General features: G+C 31.0%; 1 protein-coding gene across 3 annotated transcripts in view; it reads left to right on the top strand.

The window, feature by feature from the left end:
• Nucleotides 1–12132, top strand: part of LOC144840570 (uncharacterized) — a 73496-nt gene that overhangs the window by 29220 nt on the left and 32144 nt on the right. For all 3 annotated transcript variants that reach the window (XM_078696429.1, XM_078696428.1, XM_078696430.1), the window contains 4 exons: nucleotides 2026–2171; nucleotides 2469–2689; nucleotides 11189–11297; nucleotides 12022–12130. In XM_078696429.1, the coding sequence (XP_078552555.1) occupies nucleotides 2026–2171; nucleotides 2469–2689; nucleotides 11189–11297; nucleotides 12022–12130 (585 nt within the window). The remainder of the gene's footprint in view (nucleotides 1–2025; nucleotides 2172–2468; nucleotides 2690–11188; nucleotides 11298–12021; nucleotides 12131–12132) is intronic.

Below are 12132 nucleotides of genomic sequence, written 5' to 3'. Positions count from 1 at the left end.
TCCTTGTAACCTCAATTTCATTTTCTTTGCAGAACATGAAAGTAGGTCACTTATGTACACAATATCCTAGGTACATGATGTCAACTATAAAATGAAGTAATACTAAAGCACAAATAGATCTAGTTACTGTACTGACATGAATATAAATTACAGTTTATATAGGCTTAAAATCATATGTTAGCCTACAGTATGTAATAGCTACTGTTATAAAAGAACATCGTGAAGTCCACAAATTAGAATTTACTTTTTAATGAAACCAAAAAATGTTCATGTACTACAAGTTTCTTTTCATCTGATATCCGAAACAAATTACACGTACACGCGCATACAAATTAATGTTATGTTTGTGTGCATAAATCACATACTAATAAATTGACTGATTATGAACGTGTATTCGGAGAGTTGTAGAAGACGAATAGGAGGTCTGAGGTCTTGATCATTTTATTTCATCAATAGTAAATTTGAATCTACATTCTTGATAGGTATGTTAATTTATTTCCCGTTATTTTTTTGCTTGCCACTTTCCACTTTGGTGTATTAACCATATCTTGTTCCTCTATGCTGACTACAGGTTAGCTTATATCCAGACAAATTCAACGGAAGCTTAAAAAACACAATGCATATTGTATACAATAAACAATTTTTAAAGATATTTGTTGGTAGTTGCTAAATGTGTATTGATCAAAATCTATAAATTTACCATATATGTCGGAGTATAGTCCCAGAGTACAATGTTTGATGGTGGGACTGTACTATAATATTGTATGGAATATAGCATTGTGTCTGAAAAATAATTTTATGGGGATGGGATTATACAGTATGGGATAGGATTGTACTTGAGTATAGGATAGGATTATACTTGAGTATGGAATGGGATTGTAGTTGAGTATGGGATGGGATTATACTTGAGTATGACATTATTACAGTAATTATTAACAGCAGTATTTCTTTTTTATTAGCCAACGACAATAATGGGTTGAAACTTCTTTCTTTGAAACTACCGAACGATAACATTATCCTTACTTTCACTTCAATTAGCTGGAACACAGAATACCATTATGAAATACAGTATACTCATGTAGAAAGTATTAAATTATTTTGTACCATTGTCATCAATGGGTAATTGACAGCAATCTGAGGAAGTGATTCTGTAAGATCTATTAATGCCAATTGCTTCCTGATATTTCCGAACAAGCCGTGGAAATGTTACTTTACCAGTATGCAGAGTGCTTTCAGTTTAATACAAAGAAAATATAAAGACAATAGACAGAATCTATACCCTTTTCAACAGGCTGTAGTCATTTAAAAGTGTAGCTAATATAGATTAAGAAAATTATTCACTCACCACTTGGTATATATTTATAATGCTAACTTTGACCGATTGATTCCTTGTGTACCTCATATTAAACTTTTTTTTTAGTTTTGTCTATTTTAGCATTAAGAAACAGAATGTTATTTTTGTATTCCAAAATATATCTTGTATCATAATAAGATAATTATTTTCATATAGTCTTTATTATTCTTCCTATTCAAATCTTGGAAGTCTTTATAAAAGCATGGCCAAACCATAAAGGGTGCTATTTTGTTAAATGCATCAAAACATAGAGGGTGCTATTATTTGCAAACTCCCGATATCGGGAGACTTTACTTTTGTAGTTTGTACTAGCCCATAATATGTAGATGTAAATCTAGTAGTACTGTTACAATTACGTGCAAATGTTCACTAGCCATCGACATTTTGGTCCTAAATCGAGACCTATTATCTCTAGCATTTTTAGGATGATATTATGAAGTGTTGGTATACTATTAAAACTACAGGCCTGCTAAAATTATTTTTGTTTTTTTGTTTTCTAATGGCAAAATAGAATCTTTAAATGGTTTTGGCTTGAATTACAGAATTGAATGAATTATTCTGTTGCAGTAATATGTATCTAATTTCCCAAGCAATCAGTTTACTGTAGTAGAGAAAGCTGAACACTAATCTATTGTAGCCTTAATATTGATCATTTGTCATTCTTTTCTTAGGAATGAGACCGCTACACTATGCTGCTTGGCAGGGTAAACTTGAGCCTGTGGTGCTTCTGTTAAAGGCTGGTGCTAGCCCGAATGAGGTTTCGTTGGAGGGTGACACGCCACTTCATCAGGCTAGCCAGTATGGTAGTTACCAAGTTGTAAGTATTGAGATACTGATGATGAAATAAATAAAGGATATTATAAAAACATACTAAATCAACACATAATTTTTAATACTTGTAACTTAAACACATGATTCACAGCGATTGTTTTATATTTTTAAATAACAGTTTATCATAATACTTTATAATTTATTGTCATTTTGGTATGTTGTAATGTTAACTTGTATTTTAAATATTTTATTAATTGTTATTGTAATTTGAGGTATACCATACTGAAATGAACGCTATCTATTGGCTTGTGTGGTGCGTCACATTTGCTATTCCTTTCTTTAGGCCGAAGTCTTATTGCAATTTTACGCTGACCCAACAGTAAAGAACAAGGCTGGGAAAACCTCTTTAGATTTAGCTGCAGAATTTGGAAAGTTAGGAGTAGTGAATCTTCTACTAAGAAGTCCGCAAAGTATGGACCTAATTTCACCTAAAACACATATGAATGTCAGTATGCATACTCCACTACATTTGGCTGCGAAAAATGGGCACAGTGACGTTATCAAGTAAGTTTATTGATAATTTCTAGGAATTAGTACAGTACATTGTGTTAATTCCTTGACATTGAGGCATGTTTCATAACTTGGTTCCTTCTAATAGGTCCAGTCAACAACCAACAATGCAAGTCATATAGGTTGTTAAAAATCGAAACTTCCCTATTACATTACATTATAAAAGCTCCCTATATATGGGGAAAACTCTGGCATGGCCTATTTCATGACTGGTTTGTCAGGATTACCCCACAGTAGCCTATTCTACTTGAAGAACAAGACAGTACCATTTACGGAGAGGGGTGTTCAATGAATTATCTACTTTTCAAATGATATCTCTTTTGAGAAATAGGCTTAACTTTGGGATTGTGTATTTTATGTTACACAATATAGTATATTGATCAATGACTTGAAATCTAATACAGAGTTTGTAACTCTCTATGTTTCATATAAAGTTTTACATGTAATATGGTTATATATCGCATCTAACCAAGCTCTTTGAAATTCTGCTCAAAATCTATATTTTACATTATCATTGAGTATTATAGTACTGTACCTCAAGTCACGATTTATTTATTCGTTACATGCCGATAGCTGAATTCCTATTGAGATAGAAAGCTAACACTTAAACCCAAGAATTTTCCAGTTGTAAATTGATTAAGTGATTTCAGTTGTCAATATCTTTAATGAGGGGAAGCCAAATATCAATCAACTGGAACAATTCTAGAGTTAAAGAGACTATACTATTTAATCAAGAAACAAAATCTGGAATTTAGGTATTAGTTTATGACATTTTGTTTCTTTGGTTCAGGAAATTTACTGACATTTTAGAATCAAATTTAATGGAAGGAACCAGTCTAAAGTTCTGTCTACACTATCAAACTAGTGTGACAATAAAAGTGTGATATGCCCAAATATGGTAGTGATATGACATCATCATGCCCATACATTTTGTCACATAAAGTTTGATAGTGTAGATAGCATAATACAGTAGAAACATCTATTAAGGAAACGCCTCATAACAAACCAACAATGTGTTCTGTAAGTCAGAGTAGTCAGTATTCTAATAATAGAATTAGTGACTGCTATACGGAACTAAACAACCATTTAAAGTCTTTTATGGTCTATTTGTTATTAACTTAAGGAAGAGTATCTGTAGAGATGCCTTTGTCCAGTCCATTATAAAACGTGATAAGAAGCTCAGCTACCTGTAGATAATTACAATAAAATACACAAAAACCCAAGACCTAAATAATTGCTATTTGAACTGTCCTGAATTGAGTATAGAATAGACTGCAAATCCTGCTTTATTCTTGATATTTAATCAGTATTAGTAATCAGTAGCATGCTTTTTTTGTTAGCTCTCCTAATGCTAGTCTTACAGTATATTTAGTAGTATGTGTAGAAAAATACTATACTGATTTAAAATGCAGGCAGTGACTACTGTATAAATAATAAAAAAGAAAAGTTTATTTTTGTAGGTCTGTACAAGGCTTTGCACTATGTCATAATTTTTACTGCAGTTACTGAAGTAACTGCATTTTGTTAAATGTTAAATGCAATTATTTTGCAAACTTTTTTTCATACACATTGTTTTACTGGCACAGCAAATGCCTCATATATTTTTACACTGAAACAAACTAAAATCATACGCTATTGCATCATTCTTTCCCTTTCAAATAATATTGTCCCCCTGAAAAAATAATTTGTTTTCAAATTGTGTTGTTGAATTTTGACCAAAAGTTGCATCAGAAAAAAAAAATATTTACCTGAAAAATCTTTAATGCAAAAAATAGTCTTTGGTAGAATGTAACTGTTTTTTTTGTAAGTGAAAACATTTCCTTTTTTTTGGTTTTGGTCACTTCAGAAGTGATAAATTTCATTAAAAAAACAAAATGACCTATTCAAAATCTGATTTTATTAATCTTCATTTTTCATGTTTTTTGGGGACAAAACATCTTAAAGTTCACCTCCAAGTTTACCTGCAGTACCCCCTGCAGAACATTATAATCCTTTAACATGTTTGTATGATTTGATCGTGATTTATTATGATTTATACATGGTTTAAACAAAATCTGATTAATAACACAAACACTGAAAAACAAAAATAACACTGAGTTCATTTAGAGGTCAGTTTACACTACTTGTGTCAGTCGAACAGATGTAGAAATAATTAGAGATGAATGTAGGTTTTGTTTCTACTGGCAACCAATCAAATCTGTTTCTTCTTGTTTTCTTAATTTTAGCTACATCTTTTCTTTAAAATTGAATCATCACGGTTACCAATTTTCAGGACTATATACTATTTATTTAGTTATTTATTTCGGACACTTCACTTTTAGAACAAAAACTGTAGTGCAAAAAATACTATTTTTGCTTTCTAGATACAGTAGTTATTTAATACATTTTAAAAATAATATTCACACAAATTAATGTACAGTATATAATTTGTAGATACTACTTTGTTCGGTATTCAACTCATATTCATCTTCATACCAAATAAGGCAATAAAGGAATCATCTATTTTCCAATGGTCATTTTCAGTTGAGATTTATTCATAGGAAGATGAGCAGAGTATTATCATGTGTCACTGTCTATATTGGCCATTTACAATTTATTTGAACGATGCAGATGAATTTATCATTTTGAATTTCAGAATAATCTGGTCACTTCGCAGCCTATGATTTATACCTGTAGGCATGCTAGTCATCTCAAGATGATAAGTATTGTCATTAGCTGTTAGCTGTCTTTTCTATGCACGCTTAAGCTGATACGAATCATACATCCAACATAAGTGAATACAAATTTCACCTTCTTCTTCATCATTCAATTCATTCCGAATTTTCATATCATCAGATCATTATCAAATCATTACTTTTATCATATCATAACATAATTTTATGTATTTTTTGTTGACATTTTAAAATATTTTCATGTGAATATAAAATACAAATTTTACGACATCTGTAGATGACTAACTGACCCCAGCAATTTGTCCTACTTGATTATAATACACATTAAGCATTGTCTAATCCTTTTTTATATGGTGACCGCCTCTAAAAAATCAGTTGAATCCTAAATAATACGTGCTATCTACCTTATAGCTTCACAAACTGTCACACGCTATTATACCAAAAGCCGTTAAGTTACTTAGCCTACCACTGAGATGAGACCATGTATGACATGCTTGATGGTCCCAGTGTGTGTCATTAGTCATCGGTTCTGGCTTACATGCTGTTGATTGTAATAGCATGTACTTTACCGTAGAATAGCTTCTGAAAGTTTCCGACGAGACGAGACAGTGCTTCGGGGAAGAAGCGTCCATGATGAAAAAAATTATTGATAAATTGCTGTGTAGAAAGTTATGGACAGTCAACCTTTGAAAGTGATATATGATTTAGGTACAAAGTATGTTGAAGTATAATTTTTACTTAAAGTTGTATTGTTCCCCTGAAAAAAATTTCTTTTGATAATACCATTTTTATTGTCACATAATAATCCGCTTTGACCAAAAATTGGATCGAAAAAAAATGATTTACCATAAAAACTGTAATTCAAAGCAAAATAGTCAAATTGGCTGCCAGCCATTGAGTTTTTGGTTGGATTTTAACCATTTTACAAGTGAAAACATAAATTTATTTATTTTATTTATTTACCTATCTTCATCATGCATCTCTAACACTAAAGTATAATAATGATACACTGTACAATGTTATTACTGTGCATACTGTTGACATGAGATAGAACATTAAAAGCAACAAGAATATAAGATTATTCCACAAAAATAAATAATACATCATGCAGACACAGAGACTTCAGAGTATGGTTTGCTTAAGTTTTATGACGCTGCTCACATAGCTTTTTCATTTTTAAACATTGACAGTTTTATGGGCGTGGACAGTAATAATATTCTAACTGAAAGAAGCAAAATTAAATTATTTTTATAGTAAAAAAATGAATTTAAATGAAATTAAATATATCTGATTACATTTTATCAATGCAATTATGGAATTCCACTTTAAATTGAATTTTTCTAATTTACTTTGCACTTTTAGATCACCCAATTTAACATTCATATAAAACTATACAGCAAGCTAAGCCCATTAGCTATCCTTATTACCCATTCACAGAACCTTTTTAAGTAAGCTTCAAGATAGCAATGAGCTAAGCCTCCCAGCTAGCCTTATTACCCATTCACAGCCTCAAGTAAGCTCACAGATAGAACTGGATCAGAAGCTGTCGCTGCAAGCTGCCCTATTAGACGGTTGCTTATTATCGGTTGATAAATGAATACCTATCTAGATATTACAATTTGAACAAAAAATTGTAAACTTCTCTCCTACTGAGGTTTATAACATTCTATATATTAATAACATCAACAATGGCTGCCCATTACTACAGTACTTTGTCCGCTAAAAACATATATTTTCAATGTGGTTTTGATCAGTAATAATTGTTATTAAAACCCACACACTTCTACAGTAATAATTTAATTTTCCTAATTTTTGGATGTCCTTCTATATAATAACTGTTCTGTACTACAGTATATTATATTTAAGCACTGTGGAACTCTGGAGAAACACCTAAATATTTCCATTTCCATTTCAATTGACTAAAAACAACACCACATCAAACCTGTAACACCAGAATGTTTTGAACTCGAAGTTTTTTTACTTTGATAAAACACTGGCGTTGATGCCCCAATGTGTGTACACTCAGAGTTTTACTAGCGCTCGATGTGAAAAGGATATTTGAGTGTCTGTAAGAGATACTCATTATAAGTCGATTGAGGAATTTGTGTTTGGTTGATTCTTTAGTGTGTACAGAACTGTACTGTTGAAAAAAAACTGTACGTTACAATGAGTCATGACATCCAACTGTGAACAACTGTATGAAAAGAAAGAAGAAGAATTGTGAAATCATTCATACTGTAAAACTTCCTGTGTGTACTGCAAAACTGTAAAGATACATTTCTTGCCACTTCATTGATTCTTTACAGTATAATTTGCGAGACGTGAGACCACCAAATGTGAGACATATCTCTAGATCATTGCGACATTGTGTGAGATAAGTCAATGTGATGGTATTGTCGTAGGTGTCTCGAGTGTGAATATCCTATTGACAGTGGTGTAAAAAATGGGACGAGTGATTTGTATGTGTTGGAATAAAATACTAACATATTGATTTTGTAATGGATATGTTGTCATAGTATCAATTCACTAGTTTCAGTGATTTGGTTTTGTTTGACAATGGATGAGATGATGAGTTAGGCTTTTAATTTTGCTAACAAATTGTTTTCGAAACAAGAATAAATCTACTATCCACTCAGTAAGAACAAGGCCATCGTTAGTTCCCAAAAGAAAAATAAAATGTTTTTCAATAGTACGATCCTCAACTAAAAGGATTTGGTTCATTGACCATGACAGCAGTGAACCAAACAATTCATATTTATCCATTTTAAAAGTGAAAATTCTCATTCAAATTGTAACAATTCATAATCTCTAAAAACTGGTTTGTTATTGATGTATCGTTGCTTTCATTCCCCAAATGTATAACTTATGTTTGACAAAAAGCACAGTTGTTTGACGATCTAGTTCAATGAAGAACTACAGAGAGTGATGAATCTGATTGCTTATTCTGCCACTACTTTGAACAATAGTTTTCTATACAGATTTTATCTATATTGTGTAATCGCTTTTGGTGTACAACCTACACATTCTGTTCCTAGTATTATTTTATTTATTTCTTCTTTGTACTGGACTATGATGATCACACATTCCCATACTCTTTTTGAATAGTCTATCAAGTTCTGTATCATGCAATGTGTGTACACATCGATCAATAGTAAAGTGTCTTGCTTTAGGTTACAATCAATGGCACAGACATGTCTCAAACCCATGCTTCTCACATGTAATAGTCAGATATCTTGCCATTATACTGCTTCCTTGGTATGGGCCTATTTCTAGTAAGAATAAAAGAGCATTTAAAGGCAGATAATGGATACATTCAAGTCTAGCAATTTGGATAAATTTATGAATACATTTATGGGGATGACAGATTATTTTGTTTTTTTCCAGTAGAAACATGCCTTGATGTTGTAGAGCCTAATGCTCTGTCTACACTATCAAACTTTGTGTGACAAAAAAATGTGCCCATATATGGTCATATCACTACCATATTTGGGCATATCACTACCATATTTAGGCACATCACACTTTTTGTCACTAGTTTGATAGTGTAGCACAAAGCTTTAGAATGAATAGTGTGTCTGTGTAAACCCCTTTTACAGCCCCATGATGGAGCATTAAAAGTAGTCAAAAGCCAGTTAATAATACTATAATACTCTGTTGAGTTCGTAATTGGTTGTTGATTTATATTGTACATTTATTCCGATGTTAGTAGGCAGGATTGAACATTTTATGGGTTGATTTATTAATCAACTGATCTGATGTATCATGAAAAGTGATGTTATAATTGATTTGTACACACATTTACTGGTACACAGGGAGATTGCAATGACGGCATTTCTCACACATTTTAATCCTAGCAATTTATGCAGTTTCTATCAGTTGTTTTTCTTTTTCTGCAGTGGCTGTTCTTACCACTTACAGTACACAAAAACACAAATAAAAATTTGTTTAAGCAATTTATGACCTAATTTGTACTACCCTAGCCTGTTGAATTGGTTGTTTGTGCGCTACAACAACTCAAGATGGAAGAGAAAACAGAAACATTAAGATATTCACAACTCTACTTTCCTTATTTTGGAAACACATAATATACCGTCAACCTAACTTTACTGCTGTTTACTATTTAGTGAAATATCCACACTTTCAATCTCGCTATTGAACTTTTCCCATGTGCCTAAATATAACATAATGTTCAGTCTGGTTGTCTACCTGTGTACAGTAGGTGATGGAATAAACAACAGGTATAAAATTTAGGTTATCATTTTAAATGATTTATTTATGTCAAGTTGGCATTAAATATGTCTGTGAACCTGTAACATTCTCGTCATAGAATACTTCCTAACATTCAAAACCTGTTGTAGCAGGTGATAAAGAACAAGATCTTTTTATATCAGAAAATCCATTTTTTGGTTCTTTGAACGATAAAGCTCTGTCTACACTATTGAACTTTATGTGAAAAAAAAAAGTGAAGTGTCCATATATGGACATGATGATGTCATATCACTACCATATTTGGGCATATCACTACCATATTTCGGTACCTCACACTTTTTTGTCAAAACTAGTTTGATAGTGTAGAAAGAGCTTAAGGAAAGAAAGTAATCTCAACTGAATTTCAACCCTTGCTTAGTTCAACTGATTCGTGACTTTTAATTGCTAGACTTTAGGCAGACTATTTGTATTAAAGTTTGCAAATGTCTGCTAATATTGATCGAAACAAATGCATTAGACGAAATGGCTATTAATTTGATTATTTTACAATCTTGGTTTTTTTACTATGTCTGGTAATTCTATAAATAAAATGATTTTATATGGATGATACAACCATAGATTAGCAATTATTTGATTTGTTCTATACATATATGGTAATTTTATTACCAAAAAAATATAGCAATTTTAAAAAATTGTCTATACAGTACATGTTAGTTCTAGATAAATTATAATTACCCGTCCAAATTAAGTTCATATAATTAATAAAATAAATTGTTTGTCTATTTATATTCTATTATTATTGAGGATTGAATATAACATTTAATCTATTCATACTTCTGTCATTTATTTATGTCATAAATTGATAAAGCAATTATTTCCTCCCTGCCTATTTATCTTACGTTGTGTTTAACAATAATTATTGATTTTATGTTACATTATGCTATTTTCATGATAATTTATTATAAAAAAGCAGCAATAGTAAGAATAGCATTACATTCAATTATTGTGTGGTTTATAATTTGGACATTTGCACCGCAATATTTATTATTTTATTTGACAATTTTATTATGGAAACTAAAATTTTTTTTTGCATTTGAATGATTATAATATTTTATTTATTCTTATTCTCTATTTTTGTATTTCAAATAAACAGTATTAACACCAATAAAATTGAATTGAATATAAAAATATCATATAATATAAAAATTGTATATATAAAATAATATTTAATCATTCTTTTGTTAAAAATACATTTAATTTGAGAAAGGTTTATCTAAGTAAGTATTGTGAAGTTTATATAATAAATATAATAATGTTCATGATTTCATTATTAATGGTTAAATATTTTTTTACAAAATGTTAATAAATTATTTCTTGGAGACATCTTTTTATTTAATAATTGTGATTTACATGTAGAGTTAGTTTTACCTTTTAACATATGAATTATAATCAAATGTCTGTTTCTCTTAGATTGATAGATTTTGTATTTTGTCAGATGACATTGTCAGATGATACTTGTAATATCTTACATTACAATTTCATCAAATTTCTTAAACATCTTTTCTTCAAAAGTTATTTCTGATCGACTTTTATTGATTTGTTTTTTCTTCAGAGTTTTGGTAGAAGCAGGAGTTAACATCAATATGGAAACACATAATGGTACAGCACTACATGAGGCTTCCTTATTTGGCAAATCAGAAGTTGTAAGGCTATTAATAAGTGTAAGTTCCTCATCAATATTTGATTATGATGTACTTTCAGGCAATTTAAGAGAGAAAGAGGAATTAGTAGAAATGTATATGTTGGAGAATAACTAGACAACCAGACAGACAATAACTTTCACATCCCCTAAGAGTTTCGGGTGTCACCAGATGACGTGCTCATTCTTCTGTCCACAGTGACAAGGGCTGAGATTGACCAGGACACTTAGGGTGCCCCTCATTCCTGGTGAACAGGGTTCTTTAAAGAGCACACATGCCAGAAGTGTACACTGGACCTTTAACTGACTTCACATTTTTGAGATATTTATAACTTAATGTTTGTTTTAAACACTTCTTCCATAAGACTAGAGTAGGGGATTTCCCTGTATGTAATTAGGTAATTATGTAACACATGGCAATGGATACTCTAGGTAATATTCCTGAAGGTTTATACATTTTACCAATAAATGTATTTGTCATAGTAAACAACAACGTAGCTTTAAATATAATATTGAGTATAAATTTAGGATAAATTTATTCAACTGGACTTTTTACTTGTTAATAATATAACAGCAACGTTCCATGAACTGTCCAGGTCGTACATCAGGCTGAATAATGGAATTGTGGCGTTTGGTAAGTGCCCCATTGTCCAGTTAATAGATTTATCCTTCTAATACCTGGATGAATGACAATATCCATACCCGTATTGAGTATAGATGGAATGTTTTTGATATTTTCTTTCCAGTATGGAATCAATGTACGTCAGAAGAACTCACATGGACAAACAGCTTTAGATATAGTCAACAAGTTTACATCCACCAAAGCAGCTCAAGATGTCAAGCAGATGTTGAGAGGT

The sequence above is a fragment of the Antedon bifida genome, chromosome 4, assembly GCF_963402885.1.
Source record: "Antedon bifida chromosome 4, ecAntBifi1.1, whole genome shotgun sequence".
Taxonomy (NCBI): Eukaryota; Metazoa; Echinodermata; class Crinoidea; order Comatulida; family Antedonidae; genus Antedon; species Antedon bifida.
The sequence above is the reverse complement of the archived record's forward strand: the minus strand, read 5'-3'. Positions and strand labels throughout refer to the sequence as shown.